Genomic DNA, 24084 nt, shown 5'->3' on the forward strand with positions numbered 1-24084 from the left:
ATGAGCTTGGAGGTGAGCCGCTTGTGCTTTGGCAGGCGTATGAGCTGGGGGTGAGACGCTTCCACCGCATTACCAAGACAATGGGCGTTAATCTCTTCACAGCAGGGGAGTGGGCTACATGGACCTTACTAAGCCTTGCGAAAATTTTCGCGGCCGTCGGGTTCCTAGTGTTAAGAGAAGATAAAATGTAAATGATCTGTCATCTTTTGGCTGGCGGACACCAACAAAACGAGTTAAGAAACGCATCAGCGTAGCATTCGTAAAGCGCTGGTGCCTGTAAAAAAAAAAAGACTCGAAAGGACTTGAAATTCCAAGTTTCAGACTTGGGACTTGACGGTTGCTTGTCTTGACTCGAGGCTTGACTTGAGTTGACTGTCTTTGCTTAGTGTTACGCCCCTCCCACTAGTTAGGCTCCGTCTAGGCTACAGGGGAGGAAGAGCAACTACGGTTTGGCCTAGGCGGCGAGATACTAGGCATGACACCAGAGAGATCCTTTTCAAACCTGGTTTATTTACAATACTACACAATGCTCAACCACTCACCCACTAAACACAACCCACAACAACTCTCACTATATACAACTTGTACACATATATTTATATATATACATACATACGCTGGTGCCCCACAGGTATGAGAACGAAGGAGGCCACCCAAGAAAAGAAATAAAAAAAAACTACTAAATCCCTAACCACTCCCACACATAGACACATACCGCTTTCTTACTCTTCCTACTGAAAATTACAGGGGATGGCGACCTCCGCTTACCTGATGTTTCTATACAGAGGTAAGCCTACGTGTTGCACGATGTAAATGCGCGCACGTACTACCCTGTTTCTCAAACCTAGCGGCACCGCTCTCAGAGTGGGAAAAGGCGTTAAATGCGCCCGACGTAACCGGTTCACATGGGACTGAACGCCACAATATAGGTAGAAAAACTGTACAAACGGGCCAATATCAACAACGCCCAAACACAGTGTCCTGCACTTCCTCCTTTGTGAAAGTTCTCTCTCTCTCTCTCTCGGTTCTCTCTCATCCGCGCTGCGCGAGCAGCGCGCAGCCCGCAGAAGTACACGAAGCACCGCCCCGTGCTCCCGCGGCGCAGCGGACGTCGTCCAACGGGAACCTGAGGAACACACGAGAAAACACACCCACACGCAGACACACACAGAACGCGGAAAAAACCAGGACGGGCACGTAACATGCCCACCCCTAAAGAGCAAACCCGATTTGCGAACTTACAACACATACCGCCCCCGTGACTCACATATATACCCGAGAAAGGGCGTCCGCAATTACATTCTCGGAACCCTTTTTGTGGCGGATCTCCAGGTTGTAGTCCTGTAACAAAAGAGACCACCTCATCAACCTCTGGTTGTGATTGTACATTCGATGTAAAAATACCAAAGGATTATGGTCCGTGTATACTACCACGGGCAGGGAACTCGATCCAACATAAACGTCGAAATGGTTTAAGGCCAACAACAAAGCTAACGCCTCTTGTTCAATTGTCGAATAGTTCACCTGTTGTTTATTGTATTTCTTCGAATAATAACAGACAGGATGATCAATGCCCGCGCTATCCACCTGTAGCAAAACAGCACCCGCGCCTACCTTACTCGCGTCTACTTCCAGCTTAAAGGGTTTTGTGAAATCCGGCGCTACCAGCACCGGCGAAGCACACAACAAACCCTTAGCGTTCTCAAAAGACGCCTGGCACTCAGGAGACCAAACAAACTCTCTTGATGGGCTCAACAGGGAGCTTAACGGTGCCACGACAGCCGAAAAGTTCTTACAGAACCCGCGGTAGTAGCCTGCCATACCCAGGAATCTGCGTAACTCGCGGCGAGTGGTGGGCACGGGAAAAGCCTGTATAGCAGCGACTTTCTCTTTTACTGGGCGCACCTGACCTTGACCCACTTTCTTTCCTAGATAGGTCACTGTGCCTTGTGCGAACTCACACTTAGCGAGGTTAAGCGTTAAGGACGCGTCCTGCAGTTTGCTAAACACCGTGCGTAAAGTCACCATGTGCAAAGGCCAATCCGTGGAATAAATCACTAGATCATCCAAATAAGCCGAACAATCAGGGACTCCAGCGAGCACCTTATTAACAAGCCTCTGAAACGTCGCTGGTGCGTTTCTGAACCCAAAAGGCATTACCGTGTATTGAAACAACGCGTCAGGGGTAATAAAGGCGGAGATCTCTGAAGCCCGAGGAGTAAGTGGCACTTGCCAATAACCCTTGAGGAGATCCAACTTGGAAACGAACTTGGCTGGGCCAAGTTGGTCTATGCAATCCTCCATTCTGGGAAGGGGGTATGAGTCTGGTACCGTTACTGCGTTAACCTTTCTGAAATCCGTACAAAGTCTCAGACTGCCATCCGGCTTCGGCACAAGCAGACATGGAGAGCTCCACGCACTGTGGCTGTGTTTAGCGAGGCCGTGCTCAAGTAGGTAATCCACCTCACGGCGCAAAGCAGCCCTTTTCTCCGTGTTCACCCTATAGGCGTGTTGCCGAATAGGCCGAGACGTGGTGATCTCTATGTCGTGCTCCAAAACCGTGGTTTGCGTTGGTACGTCACCAAAGATTAAAGGGAACTCAGCAATGAGGCGTACTATGTCAGCTCTCTGTGTCTCAGATAAGTGAGACAGTGTATCGGGCAACTGGCGGATCATTTCCGAGTTGGACAATCTACATGCTACGGCCGGTGAGAATACCTTCAGAGACGTCTCGCCCTCTGTCGATGGAGAACAGGAAACCAGAACAGGTGTCTGTACTACATGTGGCTCCTCAGACACGGTCGGGGTGTCCAAGCACGGATGATACGCCTTCAACATGTTAATGTGGCAGACCCTGCTTTTACGCCTCCTCTCAGGGGTGTCAATAACATAGTCCGTTTCACTCAGCTTTCTTTTGACGTTGTATGGACCGGAGAATCGAGCCGTTAACGACGAACCAGGCATGGGCAAGAGTACTAACACCTTGTCACCTGCCTTCAGCTCCCGGTATACAGCCTTCTTGTCATAAGTCTGTTTCATTCGACTCTGAGACCGGTTGAACGTCGTTCGGGCCGTTTCATACGCCTTGTGTATTCTTTCCCGAAATGCGCTGACATAGTCCAAAACGCTTTTCTGTGTACTTTCCGACAATAACACATCTTTAAGCAATTTCAGTGGGCCACGGACTGAATGGGCAAATACTAGCTGTGCGGGGCTAAAACCTAGGGATTCTTGCACAGCCTCCCGTACAGCAAATAACACAAAGGGAACACCATCGTCCCACTCACGCTCAGTTTCTAAACAATACTTACGTAGCATTGATTTCAGCGTTTGGTGAAACCGTTCCAGGGCTCCCTGCGATTCCGGATGATACGGACTGGCAGTCTGTGGACGTATGCCTAGTGTGTACATCACCTGTTTGAACAACGTGGACGTGAAGTTCGTCCCTTGGTCCGACTGTACCACCCTCGGCAAACCGAACGTGGTAAAGAACTTTATCATCGCTTTTACCACAGCGGAGGCAGTTATTTTTCGCAGGGGAATGGCCTCAGGGAATCTGGTGGCAGCACACATCAAAGTGAGCAGGTACTGATTGCCTGTCCTTGTTTTTGGTAGTGGTCCGACACAATCGATGATTACGTGTTCAAAAGGCTCTCCAATAACAGGGATCGGCCTCAACGGAGCAGGAGGGATGACCTGGTTCGGGTTTCCCGCACGCTGGCACGTATGACACGTTCGACAATAACGCGTGACGTCTGCTCTGAGCGCTGGCCAAAAGAAGTGCCTTAAAACACGCATATAGGTTTTAGTCACACCCAAATGGCCAGACCATGGACTGTCGTGTGCGGCCTCAAGAACCAGCGGTCGGTAACGCGTAGGAACAACTATCTGGGACACTCCAGCATGGTCGTCCGTGCTATGCACGGGGAACCACTTACGCATTAGCACACCGTTTCGTAGTTCATAACGTACCTGTTTTTTCCGTGTGTCATTTGGCAACGCAGCCTCAGACACAGCGAAACATCTTGCTAGGGTAGAGTCGCGTTGTTGTTCCTTAATCAGCTCAGCCCGCGTTAGCGACAGCTTTCCCGCTATATGCATGGAATAAGACTGCCCGGCAGCTTTTCCTGACCCGTCCAACGACGGCGACCGATCACTTAAGTCAGGGTTTGCTAGAAACGTATCGGTGAGATCCAGCACATCATCCGTTTTCTGTGCCCTAGCGCGTGCACGCGTTACCACGCAAGACGGATAAACAGCTGAGGACTCGATTTTGTTCAGGGGCTGGTTTATAACTTCAGGTATGGGAAGGACTGTGCCCCCGGCAATATCGTTGCCTAGTATGAAAGAGACGCCGGCAACTGGCAGCTCGTCACACACTCCCACACGATAAGTTCCCCTGATCAGGTCAGACCCGAACGTCACGTAATGCAAAGTCACTTTGACGTAATGCAGCGAAATACCTCTGCATACCACATAAGACCCACAAAAAGACCTATCGGAGAACGGAAGGATAGCGGCCAAAACAAGGGACTGCGCCGCTCCCGTGTCTCTCAATACATTCACTGTCACTGGCTCAGAACCAACGACAGACAAAACACCCTTGTGCAGAAAGGGCCGATAACAGGTCTCCATAACGTCCAATTCTTGAGTCCTGGTAGTTTCCAAAAGCGCCACCCCGGACGAAGTCGCTGCCCCCCTAACGTGTCTCTCGCTCTTTCTTTTCAGGGTTAGGCAGTCAGCTATTTTGTGGCCAGACTTGTGGCAATAAAAACAAGTCAACTGAGAGTTTCCCTTGCTAACCTGTGAGGACTGCTGTGGATGACGGTCCAAAGCAGACGGTTCTACCTTTGTCGGTCGGTGAGGTGTCTTATGCATAAGGACGTATTCGTCCGCGAGAACAGCGGCCTCCGCGACACTAGATGTCTTTTGTTCACTTAGATACACCACTACTCTATCCGGTAAACAATTTTTGAACTCCTCCAATAGTATCAGTTCACGTAGAGAATCGTAATCCGTCACTTTACTGGCTGTACACCATTTATCCATCAACACCTCTTTCTCCCTAGCAAACTCTACATAAGTGTGTGATGTGATTTTCTTGAGGTTTCGGAATCTTTGTCTATACGCCTCAGGAACCAGCTCATACGCACGCAACACTGTACTTTTCACGATCTCATACTGCAAGCTATCCTCTAATGATAAGGACGCGCAGACCTCTTGTGCCTTACCGGTCAACTTACATTGTAAGAGGAGAGACCACACCTCCTTGGGCCATTGTAAGGTGACAGCGATGCGCTCAAATGCGCTGAAATAAACATCAACCTCCGACTCCCTGAACGGCGGGACCATTATCACGTGCTTACTGACGTTAAAAGTACCTGCAGAAGCGGCCACTGCCGTACCGGCAGGGCATCCCTCAGGACTGGGCTTTTGCTGAGGTATAGGAGCTGGCCCAGCAGTGGAAACCGGAGCATTGTCAACGGAAACTGATGAGGGTCTAGCCAGGGCGGAGGCCTGAGAACTGAGCCTTGCCTCCTCCATGGCCAGCTCCCTCAACCGTATTTCTCGGTCCACCTCAAGCTCCATTCTCCTTATAGCTATTCTTGTCTCGATCTCTGCTTGGCGCTCGCGTGCTTTTTCCTTTTCCTGAGCCTCCAATTGGAGACGTGCGATACGTACTCGGGCACGTGCGGCGTCTCTCGACCCTGACGAGATGGTAGGCGACAGAGGATCAAACCGGGGTAGCGTCACTTTTTCCTCTACACCGACAGCACCCTGCCCATTTCCCTCCTGGTGAGCAGGAGTGCTTTTAGACGTTGGCGGGGCGGCGACCCCACACAATACCCCCAAAGCAACCAGCCCGTCATACACGGCTGTTTTTATATGCCTTTTAAGCATGCCCTTTGTAACTTGAAGGTTATAGTGCGTGGCAATGGCTAGAAGATCGTCCTTCCTGCAACTGTCCAACACATCCACGCTAGGAGAGGAAACAAACAAAGCCAAATCGAACGACGCCATTGTACAGTCAACAAGCTGCAACAAACCAACACCAAGACCTTAATACCACACCACCCGAGACCAGACCAACAGGGCAGACCAATCCCGGACGAGCCCCCACTTGTTACGCCCCTCCCACTAGTTAGGCTCCGTCTAGGCTACAGGGGAGGAAGAGCAACTACGGTTTGGCCTAGGCGGCGAGATACTAGGCATGACACCAGAGAGATCCTTTTCAAACCTGGTTTATTTACAATACTACACAATGCTCAACCACTCACCCACTAAACACAACCCACAACAACTCTCACTATATACAACTTGTACACATATATTTATATATATACATACATACGCTGGTGCCACACAGGTATGAGAACGAAGGAGGCCACCCAAGAAAAGAAATAAAAAAAAACTACTAAATCCCTAACCACTCCCACACATAGACACATACCGCTTTCTTACTCTTCCTACTGAAAATTACAGGGGATGGCGACCTCCGCTTACCTGATGTTTCTATACAGAGGTAAGCCTACGTGTTGCACGATGTAAATGCGCGCACGTACTACCCTGTTTCTCAAACCTAGCGGCACCGCTCTCAGAGTGGGAAAAGGCGTTAAATGCGCCCGACGTAACCGGTTCACATGGGACTGAACGCCACAATATAGGTAGAAAAACTGTACAAACGGGCCAATATCAACAACGCCCAAACACAGTGTCCTGCACTTCCTCCTTTGTGAAAGTTCTCTCTCTCTCTCTCTCTCTCTCTCTCTCGGTTCTCTCTCATCCGCGCTGCGCGAGCAGCGTGCAGCCCGCAGAAGTACACGAAGCACCGCCCCGTGCTCCCGCGGCGCAGCGGACGTCGTCCAACGGGAACCTGAGGAACACACGAGAAAACACACCCACACGCAGACACACACAGAACGCGGAAAAAACCAGGACGGGCACGTAACACTTAGACTTGACTCGGGACATGAGGATAAAGACTTGGACTTACTTGAGACTTGCAAAACACTGACTTGGTCCCACCTCTGGTATCCATACAACTCAATTATATTAGTTTTGACAGAAGCCATTACTTAATTTTTTTGAGGCAACGAGTTACCTTTGTTTTTTAAGTAGATTGAACTTATTAGGGTTAATTGGTTGCCTTGAAGTTTGCGGTGGGGAGCAAAGACACGCGGGACACGCCTACTTTTTTGGTAGCCTATCAGTATAGTTAATTATATTTCCTCTTATGTGACTGGATTATCCTGGATGATTTGCGTTAGCATTTGTATAGCTCGTTAGCTGACCAGGGGGCTATTCCACGAAGCGAGCTTATGAAAGCGGCGCTTATTAGAGTGAGCCTCGCTTGAGTTAGCCAAACAGTTCACTTCCGTCTAGTTCCGTTCCACTAACGAAATCCAGACGCAACCTATTCCCGCTAATTCAAGCCAGGCTTTTGTAATCGGCGATCATGCGCGTGCACACAGTATTTACACAGCCTCACTAATCGATATTCGAAAAGGCAAGAAAATGTCGAAAGAGCTGAAGAAACGAGCAGCTTTTTTTTTCTTCTGCTGAACAGGAGCTACTCATACAGTTGTGATCAAATTTATTCAACCCCCAATGCTGCGAAGGGTTTTATGGAATTCAGTGCACATTTGTAATTGTGTTCATAATGAAATCTTACAAGGACTTGTTAAAGAACTAAATGCAACTAAGATAGCATCAATTTTTTTTGTCATAAAGTATTAAATGGCCTTTTTGTGATTTCTTCATTGACACAATTATTCAACCCCTTTACGACTACCACTCCTAAGAACAGAGGTTCATTCCAGTGTTTTCCATCAGGTATTGAAAACATCTGTGGATGTCAACGAGCAGCAATCAAGCATGATAAGCACCAATTAGGCAGATTTAAAAGGACTGTGATACTCAGCTCCTTCTAGACATCTACTGGTGTGTTTCCAAGCATGGTGAAGGCAAGAGAATGGTCCCAGAAGACAAGAGAAGAGGTTATTGCTCTTCAAAAGAATGGCAATGGATATAAAAAGATTGCGAAGTTGTTAAATATTCCAAGAGACACTATCGGAAGTATCATTCGCAAGTTCAAGTTAAAGGGCACAGTGGAAACGTTACCTGGTCGTGGCAGAAAGAAGATCCTGACCGCGACTGCTGTGCGCTACCTGAAGCGTAATGTGGAGAAAAATCCCCGCGTGACTGCTAAGGAACTGAAAAAAGACCTGTCAGATGTGGGCACTGAAGTTTCAGCTCAGACAATAAGGCGCGCACTGCATAACGAAGACCTCCATGCCAGAACGCCCAGACGCACCCCCTTGCTGACTCCAAAGAACAAGAAAAGTCGACTGCAGTATGCCAAAAGTCATGTGGACAAGCCACAAAGGTTTTGGGACAGTGTACTGTGGTCAGATGAAACTAAATTAGAACTGTTTGGGACAATGGACCAGCGCTATGTTTGGAGAAGGAAGAACCAGGCTTATGAACAAAAGAACACCTTGCCTACTGTGAAGCATGGCGGGGGGTCAATTATGCTTTGGGGCTGTTTTGCTTCTAATGATACAGGAAAGCTTCAACGTGTGCAGGGTACCATGAATTCCCTTCAGTACCAGGAGATCTTGGAGGAAAATGTGATGGAGTCAGTCACAAACCTGCGGCTTGGGAGACGTTGGACCTTCCAACAGGACAATGATCCGAAGCACACATCCAAGTCCACTAGAGCATGGTTGAACATGAAAGGCTGGAACATTCTAGAGTGGCCATCGCAATCACCAGACTTAAATCCAATTGAGAACCTCTGGTGGGACCTAAAGAAGGCAGTTGCAGTGCGCAAGCCTAAGAATGTGACTGAACTGGAGGCTTTTGCCCATGAAGAATGGGCTAAGATACCCATAGGTCGCTGCAAGACACTTGTGTCAAGCTATGCTTCACGCTTGAAAGCTGTCATAACTGGAAAAGGATGTTGTACTAAGTACTAAAAAATAATGTCACTAGGGGGTTGAATAAAACTGATAATGATGTGAGCACAGTAAAGACATTTGTGGTTATTCCATCATAAATATTATGTTATGTTTGTCTAATTTATAAGTGCCTCTTTGATATAATTGTAAATAAGATGACTGAAATGATCAAAATCAATGTCAAACTGGCCAAAACACTTTATTTCAGTGGGGGTTGAATAAATTTGATCACAACTGTACGTCTTTATGAGGAATATAAACACGTTATTATGAAGAAAGGCAACACATCCTGTATTAATAAAGCCAGAGAAGCTGCTTGGCATAATATTGCAGACAGATTAAATGCGTGAGCATATACACTACCGTTCAAAAGTTTGGGGTCACCTAGACAATTTTGTGTTTTCCCTGAAATCTCATACTTTTATTTATCAAATGAGTTGCAAAATGAATAGAAATATAGTCCAGACATTGACAAGGTAGAAATAATGTTTTTTTTTTTTTTTTTTTAATAATTTTCTACTTTAAACTTTGCTTTCGTCAAAGAATGCTCCCTTAGCAGCAATTACAGCATTGCAGACCTTTGGCATTTTAGCTGTTAATTTGCTGAGGTAATCTGGAGAAATTTCACCCCATGCTTCCAGAAGCCGCTCCCACAAGTTTGATTGAGTTAATGGGCACTTTTTTCGTACCATACGGTCAAGCTGCTCCCACAACAGCTCAATGGGGTTGAGATCTGGTGACTGCGCTGGCCACTCCATTACCGATAAAACACCAGCTGCCTGCTTCTTCTCTAAATAGTTTGTGCATAATTTGGAGGAGTGCTTTGGGTCATTGTCCTGTTGCAGGATGAAGTTGGCTCCAATCAAGCGCTGTCCACAGGGTATGGCATGGTGTTGCAAAATGGAGTGATAGCCTTCCTTATTCAAAATTCCTTTTACCTTGTTCAAATCTGCCACTTTACCAGCACCAAAGCAACCCCAGACCATCACATTACCTCCACCATGTTTGACAGATGGTGTCAGGCACTCTTCCAGCATCTTTTGAGTTGTTCTGCGTCTCACAAATGTTCGTTTGTGTGATCCAAACACCTCAAACTTTGATTCATCTGTCCATAACACTTTTTTCCAATCTTCCTCTGTCCAATGTCTGTGTTCTTTTGCCCATATTAATCTTTTTCTTTTATTAGCCAGATAGGGCTTTTTCTTTGCCACTCTGCCCTGAAGGCCAGCATCCCGGAATCGCCTCTTCATTGTAGACGTTGACACTGGCATTTTGCGGGTACTATTTAATGAAGCTGCCAGTTGAGGACCTGTGAGGCGTCGATTTCTCAAACTGGAGACTCTAATGTACTTGTCTTCTTGCTCAGTTGTGCTGCGGGGCCTTCCACTTCTCCTTCTACTCTGGTTAGAGCCTGTCTGTGCTCTCCTCTGAAGGGAGTAGTACACACCATTGTAGGAAATCTTCAGTTTCTTGGCAATGTCTCGCATGGAATAGACTTCATTTCTCAGAACAAGAATAGACTGTCGAGTTTCAATTGAAAGTTGTTTTTTTCTGGCCATTTTGTGATTTTAATCGAACCAACAATTGTAATGCTCCAGATTCTCAACTAGCTCAAAGGAAGGTCAGTTTTATAGCTTCTCTAATCAGCAAAACTGTTTTCAGCTGTGCTAACCTACTTGCACAAGGGTTTTCAAGGGTTTTCTAAATATCCAATAGCCTCCTTACAGAGTTAGCAAACAATGTACCATTAGAACACTGGAGTGATGGTTGTTGGAAATGGGTCTCCATACATCTATGTAGATATTGCATTAAAAACCAGATGTTTACAGCTAGAATAGTCATTTACCACATTAATAATGTATAGAGTGTATTTTTGATGCATTTAATGTTAGCTAAATTGAAAAAAAAAACTGCTTTTCTTTCAAAAATAAGAACATTTCTAAGTGACCCCAAACTTTTGAACGGTAGTGTAATTTAATCCATTCATTGGCATTTTAAAAGTGTTATAGTAAATTAATAATGTTAATAATAATTTCCTGATTTAAAAGTAACATGAGCAGGGTTAAGAGAACGTGGCAGCAGGTCAAGGTGAAATATAAAAATATACTCCAGAATGGTAAGTACAGTTGATTAGTCCAATGTGCAGGAAAAGGTAAAACACCATATTAAATAACTATATAAAATATTTTAGCAACCAGAAAGAAAACTGCTACTGCTGCTGGTGGTGGTGGGCCTCCTGTAGCAGCCCTCACTCCTGCAGAAGACCTTGCTTTAGAGCAAAACAGCGGACACCCCATCATTGTGGGAATTGAAGGAGGAACATCATCTGATCCTGTCTGTCCTCATGATACACAGCCTTATGTTAAAGGTAGGTTCAGTTGTTTCTCAGATTTTACATGTTTGTTCTTACAGGCTACATCATAGTATTATTGTATTCTTGATGACTACAGTGGTGGGGGGTGTGCGGACTCTTTTAGACCCTCCTGTATTTGACAATGATGTGAGTACCATAAGCCAGCCTATTTCTTATGACTGAACCCTGAGGATTGTTAACATTTATGTGTCTTAATTTGTTGTTTGCAGGGGGAGATTGCCGGACCATCCAGGATGGTACAGGAGAATGAGGACACAGTGTCTGCCTGTTCTGTAAGGCGTGTGTGTCTATGTATCTGTCTGTTAATGTGCTGTGTGATCTCATGATTTGTGTTGTATTTAAAGGAAATGGAAGAACAGAGAGAAGACCCTCAGGCCTCCATGTCCAGAGCTCACACCTCTGCAAGAGAACACGTGAGTAGTAGTTATGCAGTTCAACATGAATAAATACTTCTCAATCTTGACTATACTTCAGTCTTAAAGGAATCTGAGATTAGTGAGATCTACAAAAGGTTCTTGCTCCAAGATATAGAATGTAAAAAAGCAGATCTGCAATACAAAAAACTAAAAATATGGAAGTTGGAGCTTGAAATAAAGAAAATGGAGAAAAATGTGAGTATTTGCAAAAAGGTCTCACTTTAATATGCTTGTTTTTGCAAGATAAGTAAATCAAAGTTTCTTCTGTCCACAGGCTCAGCAAGACAATTAATAAATTTCTCTTTCCAAAAAAAAAGCCGTCTTGTTTTATGTTAATAGTGTTAATGAACAAATGCAAACAAAATATTCCCTTAACCAAAGTAAGTGTTTGCATACATGTCCCTCACAGCTCTACCATCCATGTGGTCTGCAATTAAAATGCCATCTTTCCATTGCTCCAACTGCACTCTTGGCATTTCTTCTTTTTGCAGTATTGCCACATTGTGCAAAACTGCACAGGGTGCTACGATATCACAGGCTCTCTCAGGGGTGACTCTGAGATGGCGCAGTTAAATCTGCTGTTTAACTGTCCAAATGCCATCTCACTGCATGCCCTTGTCTTAGAATGTGCACGATTGAACCTCCTCTCTGCATCTGTTGTAGGGTCTGCATATGGGGTAAGGAGAAAAGGTTGGCAGGGGTAACCCCTATCCCTAAGCAATAAGCCAGGAAAAGCACCTACAATTATAAGGAGAAGAGTTAAACACTGAGGCCAAATCTGCACTATTTTGTGTGGTTGGAGTGTTCTTACCTTGGGCAAACCTCTGTGCCAGTGAGGAGGCACGAAATATTGTGCACCGAGCCGGGCCATTTTACCTCAATGTTGGAGAATAGAAATTGGCTGGTGCAAACCATTTAGAACAATGGCAAAAGTGACAAAGGGTGAAAGTTGTTCAAACCCATGAACTGACATGCTTTACATTTTCTGTTGGGTAGGCAAAACTTGCATGTACCTGTACATTGATGCTGTGAAATAATTTTTTGGTTCACATAGTCTGCCTCCATGGGTACAGATGGAGCCTTTATCCAGATGTGAGTACAGTCTATAGCACCAATGACATTTGAAAATCCTAGAGAATTCAATGCGTTTTGAATTGAATGAATTTTAGCATGAAATAGTTGATTAAGATGAATACAAAGCACTTTGGTAAGTGCTCTGGATAAGAGCATCTGTTAAAGTCATATACATTTAACTCCAGTGCCAGCCCCCTACTGCCTGACCGGATAAACCTACACCATGATGGACATTACTACATATTTTCCTTTTCTTTATTTTCTTTCTGTCTAAATTGTTGTTGTTGTCATGGTGACCGGTGTCGGCCAGAGGAGGATGGGTTCCCCCCCCTGAGTCTTGGTTCCTCTCAAGGTTTCTTCCTCATGCAAAAAAACTAGGGAGTTTTTCCTTGCCACTGTCGCCCTTGGCTTGCTCTCTGGGGGCTAGGACTCGGCACTTGTAAAGCTGCTTTGTGACAACAACTGTTGTAAAAAGCGCTATATAAATAAAATTTGATTGATTGATTGATTGACTCCAAGTTACTGATCAAACTAACACTACTTCTCATGAATACATGCCAGCTGTTCTGAAAAGGATGGGAAGGATGCCTCTGTGACCAGGGAATTTGATGAATATATTAAGGAAACGCTTAAGCGCAAGGTAAACCTTTCGAATTTCACGGCAGACCGTTGCCTTACTAAGATGTTATGCATCCCCAACACTGTACAGAAATGCATGACTGGCAAAGAAGCGCAAAGCGATACAGACCGTTTGGGGTTTGGTAAGAGCTTTGCTACGTCTAGTGGTCTTCTCAATATATGGCCCCAGTAATTTACAAAGATATATAATACTGTGTCTTCTGAACAAATAAGTAGTCATCTGGAAAGCCCAGTGGATCTGTCCTGTCCTGGAATGACCTTGGAGCTGGTAGCATGAATGCTCTGCGCACTATACACGCTCCCTCTACTGGATTCTCTACAAATGGGCATGCCATGGTCAATCAGCCTTCAGCCTTCACTGTTAGCTGCTCTTTTATAGCCTACATTTTGGATTATTTGTATCACCTGTATGAAAATCTTGGTAAGGTAGTTGTCTGTGTCCATTTCCTTTTTGCACCATTAAGTTAACCACACATTTACATTATTTATACTGAACATATGTAAATTGCAGAGTGATATGATTTGCTTGTAATTTGAACACAAAAGAGGAAGTATGGGGATAAATATATACCTAAAAGTATCTTCACCTAAATTACTCAGTATTAATAATTATTAATACTCAGGTCAGGTACAAAGAATTGTATTTTTTGTGATATAGAGTTTATACTAATGTATGTTTCTGCACCATAACTGCGATTAGACACTGTATTCCATTTTACACTGACCTGAATTTGTGAAGATTAAACCAATACATTAAAATGTGCAGAAACCTCACTGATTAACAATGAATATGTACTCTTAAGATCGAAATATATATATTGCATTTGGAAATATAATTATTAAATTTTGATAATAATAACCTGCAATCATTCCAAAGTAATAATTACAGTACTCAATTAAATGTATAAAGATATGATATTATATGCTACATCCACAGCAATTTAATGGATAGAACTGCAGTGGAACCTTGTTCCTCAATTCAGTTTCCCGGATGGCGAGACTGACATCACGCTGCTCAGCCAATAGAAGCGGTCCCGCTAAGCTAAGCCTCAACTCTAGCCTGGTACAGAGCAGGTTAGTTCAAACGTATATGTTGCTGTAGTAACTGAGTGAGGCTCAAGTCTAGCCTCTTTCGTGGAACCGAATTTGAGCAAAATGAGCCAGGCTTGTCTTAAAAAGCCCGGCTTACTGAGTTAGCTCGCTTCGTGGAATACCCCCCAGATCCTTGTTTCTTGTGTATGTGATAAATTACATTCTGCACAGTTACCTCAGGATATGTCAACAGAAAATAACAATCATAGAACAATATATATCTATAGTCACCATGACAACAGTTATCATAAGTGTTAGTATTTCAAAGTGCAAAAAGAGCAGAGCTCCTAGGTGTGTTAAACCTGATGTGATTCACTAAAATCTGTGCTCCTTATTTAAAAGGACTTCTGAGTTTAAGGATTTAGCTTTCTGCTAATTCAAAATGTTAAAAACGTTTGACTTTCTTCCTCTCTCTTTCATTTAGAGTGCAGGCACAGTAAGAAATGCACAAACATCTCCATCCTCAAGTAGAATCCATGTTGGGCTTTATTTTTGTCTGGAGGTCTGGCTGGCAGCTCTCATGTGGTCGGGAGGTTCTTCACAATCTCTCTTAGGCTCTTGCGGATATTGGAAGGTTGGGAACCAGCGCAGTCCAGCAGCGCGGGGCCCATGTGGGCATGAAGGGCTTGGCATAGGTGGACAGTGGCCCCGTCACGCTTCCACCCCTCCCGTGGACCGTACCACTGTTGCTGGAGGTCCCCAGGAGCTACCAGAGCAGAGGGAGCACCTTCTGCTCAACCAGTTGTGGCTTGCAGGGGTAAAGTTCCCTAACCAGCTCTATAAAAAGAACATTTAAAAGGAACAATGATCAATAAATCAACCCTGGACAGCACTGGGTTATTACAGAAGCATTTTCTTAACCTAGAAAGATTTCATTCAATTAAAGTGACAGTATTTGGTAACTATGGTAACTCTCTGGAATGATTATTATCAATATTATAAATATTATTAATGAATATAGGAATTATAGTATTTCTGGTAAATCTTTTATCTTTTTTATATCTGGCATCTCTTAGCATATCAGTGGAATGACTTTCTGAAAGAATAGTTTTTTGATGTCTACACATACATTTGTTTAATGAGTTAACATGGGGCATAGTGGATGGGATAAAAAATCCTCATCATGTATCCAATCATGAATCGCTACCTTGGATTTCAGAGTGAGGACAGTGTCCCTGATGGTTGCCAGGTCTTTGGCAGGGATGCACTTTTCCACCATCTTATCAAAGTCGTGGTGGGAGGACAGGAACAGCAGCATACGCCGGCCCAAGCGCCTGAGACGAGGAACAGACGCCAAAACAGGAGAGAACCGTGAGGGACCCGTAACTCACAGCACACTGACCATTTATCTTACCAGGGCGCAATTTTACAAGGCTGTCTGTGTCTAGAAAACACGATAGTGCTTCTATTACTCTACAATTTAGCAGCATTTGCTGACTTCAGAGTATCAGACTAGGAGACTAAAAGAATCAGCAAAATATTACTATCTGGGAAACTGAATAAGCTTTGTAGAATTCTCGTTCTGATCCCAGTACTAACTTGGTTTCTTGTGAAGAGTCCTGTGCCAACTTGGGGACTGCAGGAATAATTCGCGGTGTGATGTCTTTCGCCCCAGACAATAAGCGGCCAGCACCAATCTTCTCTACCAAAGTAGCCAAGTGCCGAGCAGTACACTTTCTTACTGCAGCATTCAGATGACTTTTGAGGAAAACAGAAGGAAAAAAATAACTATTATAATAATAGTAATAACTATTAATCCATCCAATGTATACAGTACAACTTTTAACTTCTATAAAGAAACTTAAAACCCTTATGTATGATCTAAGTGCACAATCAAATGATCATATTCTATTCGATTGCTTAGCTTGCACCAGTTAGTGTACATGTGTATTTTTAAACAGAAAATGTTTGTATGTCCTCTGTGAGCTAGCTAACTAGCCTATTTTTTAAGCATTGTGAAGGGCAGTTTGGATCAGCAGAGCGGAGATGGAACGCAATAAAAATAACATATAAGAGGATAAATAACTAAAAATATTGATATAGGCCAGGGCAATATTTTGAAAGAACATTGGAGAGGTAAAAACAGCAGCCAAAATTAGTGCTGTGTTAGCTTCTTGTGACTGTTGTTGCTATCTGAAAGCCACAGTTTAAAGCTCACTGCATGCTAACTGACCAGAGTCCTCCAGCGAGAAGGGCGTTCATGCTCCGAATGGGGGTGCAGTTCTGCACCATGCTGTCCAGAGCTGTGTCCATGTCCTGCCTGATGAAGCCATTGGACTCCGCTGCTTTGTGGAGGAGGACCTTAGCTGTAGCCTCCATTTCCTGGTCCATCCCTTTCTGCAGGCTGGAGTACAACTCCCTCAAGGACACCACCGCCGTGCGGGACACGCCAGAGCGCAGGTTCAGCACCTGCAGGAAAGACGACGGTCCAGCTCGTTTTAGCCACATCCAACACTGCCACCGCCATCTTAATAAGTATAATCCACCACTGCAATGTGTTATGTAGGCGGAAATACCTTAATCACTAATTACAGTTAGATATGCCATCTGAATTTCAATTAGATGAGAAATGTTTTTATCAAAAAAGAATTTCAAAGTACTATGCAAAATCTGCCTTGACTGTCAGCAACATCACCTGTAATGTGTACATGCTGATGGCATGTTTGTATTCTGTCTATCCACTGATGTTTGCACTGGACATACACGGACATCAGTGGGTTGTGCCTCTTCGGTAATGGTAGACCTTGATCTGATTGTTCTCGTCCAGGCCGAGCTGGACCAGCCCATTGGTGGGTGGGGCAGCTGGGTAGCGTGTGAAGAGAGGCCTGGGCAGAGGTTCAGGAGAGTACAAGGGTGCAAGAGAGTGTGTGTGAAAATATGATGCATTCTGTTCCCGTACTGGTTTGTGTGTGATACGTACATGTGTATAAGCTGAGGGGGAGAGAGAGATTGTGAAAGGATACACATTTGGGTCTTTGCGTTGTGATTCCAGCCACCTTTTGTTGTCTTCAATCAGTCTCTGCAGCCTCTGGCTATCTAGCTCAGAGGAGAGACTACACACACACACACACACACACACACACACATAATGGAAAAGCACTGTATGAGTTCATCAATTTTCCTTTCAAAATCAACAGCAGCACTGACCCTGTGAGTGAGAGTGAGAGATTGTGAGCGAGCCTGCACAGGTGTGCAAGTGTGTGTAGTCACCTTGCTGGAGTGTATCCACTATATGCTCTGGTAGCCCTCATGGGATAGCGGGCACTGGTATCCATGGAAACTCCTAAAATCAGAGCAGTCTTAATACAGGTAGTGCGGTTTAGATTTAAGCTAATCTGAAGCAGGTCTCTACACTGCACCACACTTGCACTGGAAAAGATCGGCATTATCCAAGCACAGAAAATCAATGGAGGTCATCAACTATGCAAAAAAGGCTATAAATCCAGCAGTGACTGGTTTGTGCTTGAGGGAGAGGCAGAAGTTTTCTATTTGTATTTTAAGGGTTTTACGAGTGATGAAGAAATGAAGCATTAGTGAAAGTTACTGCAGCCCACTGAGGTGACCACTGCTCATCACTGCTAATGTTTGGGGTGTGTCTGTCTCTACGTACCAGGGAAGAGTTTGCTCCAGTGGGAGTTCAAATGAAGGTCAGACCCGTGTGTTTTTGGGACAGAACAGTGTAAGAAACTGTTCTGATTGGCCAATGAAGAGGAGGCGGGGCTTGGTGTCCATGCCCAGGACGGGGCAGGAGGGAAGGAGGAGGACGGAGGTGGCTGAGGGAGGGGCTGGACGGTCCTCCCAGTGAGAGATCCCAGTGCACCCAGCACTGTGTTCAGCTGGCCAGAGATCTGCTGCAGGTACTCTGCTAACTGCTGCACTTTCACTGGCACTGCATGTGCTGAAACAGAGAGGAAGACCAGGGTTTGGGTGTATTACTGCTAGAGAGATAAAAACATCAGACAACTATGAACCATCAAGACCAGAGTGGACTCTAGAGCTGCTTACAGTTGTGGGCAAATTTTTAGTTTTCACAGTTTGCTTCCTCAGTTTATTTTTTTAAGAACCTTTTGTCAAATGTTTATGTGATATAATGAAGTACAATTATTAACAGTCCATAATTGTTTGTTGCTAAACTGCTCCTGAATCGTTGGGAGAAGTTGTTCTGGAAGGATGTTTTGATATCTTCTCTTATTCATGGCTGTGCTTTGCTTAGGCAACATTGGGAGTTTGATGGTGTGAGGAGGCTCATAGCTGCCTCCTCTGTAGGAGACACTCCTGTAGGAGACGCTCCCTGAAGCCTCCTTCATGCAACTTGAAGCACTCTCCCCAAAGTCCTTAGTGACTGGATAAATGGTTGATTGGGGTGCATCGTACAAGCCGTACTGTCCTTGCCTGTGAAACCCTTTTGATGCAATGATGACTGAACGTGTTTCCTTGGAGGTGACCATGGTTAACAGGAGAAAACGTAAACGCACCACTACCCTTTTAAAGCAACCAGTCTTCTCTTCTAATCAGCATGACGGATTGATGTCAGCTGTCTTATCCTCATCAACTTTTTATCTCCTGAGCTAACGAGATCATCACTGAAATGATCTCCATTAACTGAAATGGAGGAGCCATAATGCAATAATTTTGTATTGTAATTTTGTATTGTAAAATGTCATTTTCATCACAGGGAATGACTTTGCAATTAATTGCAATTCATCTAATCACTCTTCACAATCTAGAATCAATACAAATTGCCACCATAAAAAAAACTATGGCAGTAAACTTTGTGAAAACCAAAATTGGTGCCTTCTCAAAATGTCTGCCCGTGTGTGCGTGTTGTGCATTCAGAGTTTGTCTCTCACTCGTCTCCTCTTGGCCATACTCGTCTCTGCTCGTCTCTGAGTCTCTGACATCAAATGAGACTCTCCGATCTCCCACCAGCCGCTCGCCTTCATCACATGACAGCTGAGAAAAACATTGTAAAGCCCAGGTAGGTATTAATGTGGGTTTGTACGTAAGTGTGTGGGTGCAGGCATACGCGTGCGTGTGTGTGTGTGTGTGTGTGTGTGTGTGTGTGTGTGTGTTACCTCCTCTGTCAGTGACGTCTCCAGCTGGCTGAGTCTCTCCTCTTTCTTTCTCAGGAGCGTGTGGTCCTTCTGGACCGTCTCCCTCAGCTTCTCCTGCTCACTCACCTCCTACAGCACAGGGGAGCAGAACATCTAAGAGGAACTACACTCATGCTTCCTACTGTCTCCTATCTGACCTGGCTACATGGCTGTAGGCCCTGCAAGACCTAACGTGCTTAGACCCACCACGGCACTGAAACCGTCTAAAGTAGTCTTAAAATCTCTTAATATTCTCAGATAAAGGTCAATCACTCTCCTGGTTCAAATCCTACCTGAACGATTGTTACCAATTTGTACTTGAAAATAATGAATACTCATAAGGATCTGTATTGGGTCCCATGTTATTCTCATTATATAGGCTAGCAAGCATTTGTAGGCATGGTATTAGCTTCCATTGCTATGCAGATGATACTCAGTTATATATATCTTCTCATTTGGATGATGTCAATACTACTACCAAAACTGACAACTGCAAGAAATAAAGAACTGGATGGCGTCTAATTTTCTTCTTCTAAATTCTGATAAAACTGAGGTGTTACTTCTTGGATCCAAGACTGCAAGAAGCAATTGGTCGAATCTTCTTATTACACTAGATGGCTTTTCAGTAACACCTGAATCTCCTGCTAAAAGTTTAGGTGTCTCTAGTGATTTGGATCTTTCATTTTTCACACACATGTCACTATGTCAATGTCACTAATGCTGCCTTTGCAACTTCATGTAATATTGCCAAGCTGAGACATGTACGTTCGGTATCAGATGCAGAGAAACTGGTCCACAATCTCATCAAGATTGGACTACTGTAACTGTCTTTTAACTGGATGCTCTAAACAGTCCCTGAAGAAAGTCCAACTTGCTGCATTTGAATCCAAGAGCCAGAGTCCTAACTAGGCCTTGAGAAGTCCATCACATTAGTCCTACTCTCTCAGCGTTGCACTGGCTCCTGGTTAAATATCAAACTGATTTTTAAATTCTTCTGTTGGCCTATAAAGCATGAAATAGTCCTCCACAATATCCGAGTGAACTCACTGCATACCATAATCCATCTCACCTGCTGCTCTCTCAAAGCGCAGAAATGCGCTCAGCTCCGAAAACTACAAGATTACAGCTGAAGGCAGAGTAATGTCTCAGTACCCTCATGCCTGTGGTCACCTCCAGGCCCCTCCCTTTAGTTATGCTGCTAGGGATAAGCCTGCTGGAGCCACATGCTAAATCACTGGCACGTCTACTATATATATGGAAGTTTAATTTGATTTTACATATTTAACCTGCATTCTGTATCTTGACTACATGTTTCTACAAAGACAATTCCATAAAGCAGCTAGAAGATGCTCTGGGTTGCCAGTGGATGTGCTGATGCTGTGGATGCATGTGCCAATACGGCCAGCATCCTACCTGAGGCCCAGCATCCATATTGGAGAGACTGTGACTGCTCAGATAGACACAGGACTATAAATATGAACTTAAAGTTGCTGGGCCAATGGAGCATGGCTTCCCTTTTGGGTCTTGGTCCTCCCAAGGTTTCTTCCTAATCCACCTAGGGAGTTTGTCTCTGCCACACTCGCCCCCGTCTTGCTCATTAGGGATCTGGACCCATGCGCTCGTGAAGCTGCTTTGTGACACCATGTTTTGTAAAAAGCGCTTTATAAATAAAACTGACTAGACTTGACGGACCTGGCAGAGAGGCTGAGCAGAACCTCCTGCAGCGGACCTCTGCGGGCTGGGGTGGACCGTCCTTAGTGCCGCTTGTCTCGCTCTCAGACAGCTGGTCTCTTTCTCTAAGAACTGTCTTGCTCTCTGCAGAGAAACACCTTCACACGAGATATACTCCTGCAAGCTAGAGAGAGAGAGAGAGAGAGAGAGAGAGAGAGAGAGAGAGAGAGAGAGAGGAGATTACAAACGAGTATATAAACATATGATAAATACATACAATCGGACAGCCTCCCTCCCCACCCACACACACTCCCCACATACTCGTCTATGCTGCTGTGGTTGTTGTGGGAGGTGGGCACAGGGGAGAGAGGAGGTTCCATTTCCTCCACTCCGAGGGAGCCCTCCTTCTCTCTGCTCTTCTCCTTGCTCTCCTCCTGTTTCTTCCTCTCCAGGTTATCGTCTCCATGCTCTCTCTGCTCCACCTCGCTGACAGACACAAACCACACCAACACAGATCTGTACATGTACACACTCTGTGTACCGTGTATTTGTGTCACCAGAGACCAGTACTGACTCGGTCAAAGCTAGTGTGTCTGTGTTTGTGTGTGTGTGTGTGTGTGTGTGTGTGTGTGTGTGTGTGTGTGTGTGTGTGAGTGAGTGTGTGTGCCTGCACATGTGTATGCGTGTGTATACTATCTAAACTTCCAGCGCATCGACAGAAGTTGGTATACGTATACATTACCCAAGTCTTCAGGATGTGTATTATAGCATGTTTGTGTGTATATGGGGGTGTGGGTGTGTGTGTGTGTGTGTGTGTATATGGGTGTTTGTGTGTGTGTGTGTGTTACCTGAGCCTTCTGTGGAGTTCATCACATCTATCCTGTAGAAGCACTGTATTGCTCAGTAGCTTCTCTCTCTCCTCCATCATCCTTCTGCTCTCCTCCCTCTCCCTCCTCCTTCCCTCTCTCTCTTTTTCCAGCTCCTCCCTTTCTCTCTTCCTCTCATCTCTTAGTCTGTCCAGCTCCGCACGCAGACTGTCCCGTTCTCTGAGGACACGTGAGAGAGCCTGGGGGACACACAGACACACAACCTAGCATAATAGTTCACAATGACACACACACACACACACACACACACACACCTGGCCATACACTCTCAGAGATACACACACACACAAACACCTGGCCACACACTCTCAGATACACACGCACACACACACACACACACACACACACACACACAACCTAGCATAATAGTTCACAATGACAAACACACACACACACACACACACACCTGGCCATACACTCTCAGAGATACACACACACACAAACACCTGGCGACACACTCTCAGATACACACGCACACACACACACACACACACACACACACACACACACACACACACTCACACGCACCTCTATCCCCTTCTCAACATCATCTTCTTCCTCACTCAGCTGTTGTCTCCTCTTCTTCAAATCTGCAGCCTACAGACCAACAGTACGAACACACAGATCATTTTATCAGGCAGCTGAGTGACTGGACTGAAGATACACACACATGCATGCACGCACACACACACACACTCCACACATGACCTATTCATTATTTTTCTTCAAAACAGGTCAATGACTACTTCTCAGCACAAAGAACTGACTGACGAATGATTAGTAACTTATAAGTACAGCTATAAGGGCACCTAATACAATGGAGCTCAGTGTACCCGTTGCACATACACACTCAAAGTAGCTAAAGTACCTGAGTTTGGAGTAGCACACACACACCTACACACACTCAAATAAAGCAGGTAAAGTACCTGAGCATGGAGTAGCACACACACGCCCACACACACACACTCAAATAAAGCAGGTAAAGTACCTGAGTTTGGAGTAGCACACACACGCCCACACACACACACTCACACTCAAATAAAGCAGGTAAATTGTAGCAATGATGCATTTATAGGTTACATGGTATTATACTCCCCCTTGTGGTTAGGTGGGGGATATAGTTTACAGGGGACTTGAATAAAGTGGAGCTTCATGCGTGCATCCAAATATGACTCTCCGTGTCTATCATTTAGTTAGAAGTAACTAACACTACATAAAGTACCTGAGTTTGGAGTAGCACACCCACATACACACACACACACACACACACACACACACACACACACACACACACACACACACACTCAAATAACGCAGGTAAAGTACCTGAGTTTGGAGTAGCAGTTCCTGACTTTTGAGCTCTTTGGATTTCATGTCCAGTTGCTCCATCATCTTCTGCACTTCTAACTCCTAAACACACACACAAGAAAAACAAACAAATACAAACAACTCTCACCGTCTTTATACACATAAACACCCGACTGGGTCCGGCAGAAGAGGCGTTTTTGCGCGTGCGTATCGTGTGGGTGTGGGATCTTACTTTCTGCATGTGTGTTTTGTGGGTGTGTTGGAGCTGAGAGTCGAGCTGTAGTCTGAGCTGCTCCAGCTGGGATGTGTGTGAATCCTGCATCCTCTCTCTCTCCTCCAGATGAGCCCTCAACAAGCGCTCCCTCTCCACGCTCTCCTGCACACACACCGTGTGATGAACACACATTGGCTCGGCCTCTCAGGTGATCACTGAGCTGTGAGTAAATAAATTCTCCCTACTGCACCTCCTCCAGGTGCTCGTGTCTGAGGGTGAGGAGCTGCTCCTGGTGCTCCTGCGACAGCTGCTCCAGCTTCCTGCTGTGCTCCCTCTGCACCTCCTCCCTCACCTCC

The 24084-nt window shown here is 45.1% G+C and overlaps 1 protein-coding gene across 2 annotated transcripts; it reads right to left on the reverse strand.

The window, feature by feature from the left end:
- Positions 1 to 14663: 14663 nt before the first annotated feature.
- On the reverse strand, positions 14664 to 17561 carry LOC143485458 (TOG array regulator of axonemal microtubules protein 1-like). 2 transcript variants are annotated; one of them, XM_076984905.1, is made up of 6 exons: positions 17519 to 17561; positions 17259 to 17380; positions 16729 to 16964; positions 16095 to 16253; positions 15703 to 15829; positions 14664 to 15332 (listed from the first exon to the last, which is right to left on the reverse strand). In XM_076984905.1, exons 1-6 carry the CDS (start codon positions 17520 to 17522, stop codon positions 15207 to 15209), a joined length of 774 nt encoding a protein of 257 aa, XP_076841020.1. In that variant the 5' UTR covers positions 17523 to 17561; the 3' UTR covers positions 14664 to 15206. The 2 variants fall into 2 exon arrangements, with proteins under 2 accessions (XP_076841020.1, XP_076841021.1); XM_076984906.1 differs by having other exon boundaries at positions 17191 to 17380; positions 17519 to 17533.
- Between the last annotated feature and the right edge of the window lie 6523 nt (positions 17562 to 24084).

Source organism: Brachyhypopomus gauderio, unplaced genomic scaffold (genome assembly GCF_052324685.1).
Source record: "Brachyhypopomus gauderio isolate BG-103 unplaced genomic scaffold, BGAUD_0.2 sc34, whole genome shotgun sequence".
Classification (NCBI taxonomy): domain Eukaryota; kingdom Metazoa; phylum Chordata; class Actinopteri; order Gymnotiformes; family Hypopomidae; genus Brachyhypopomus; species Brachyhypopomus gauderio.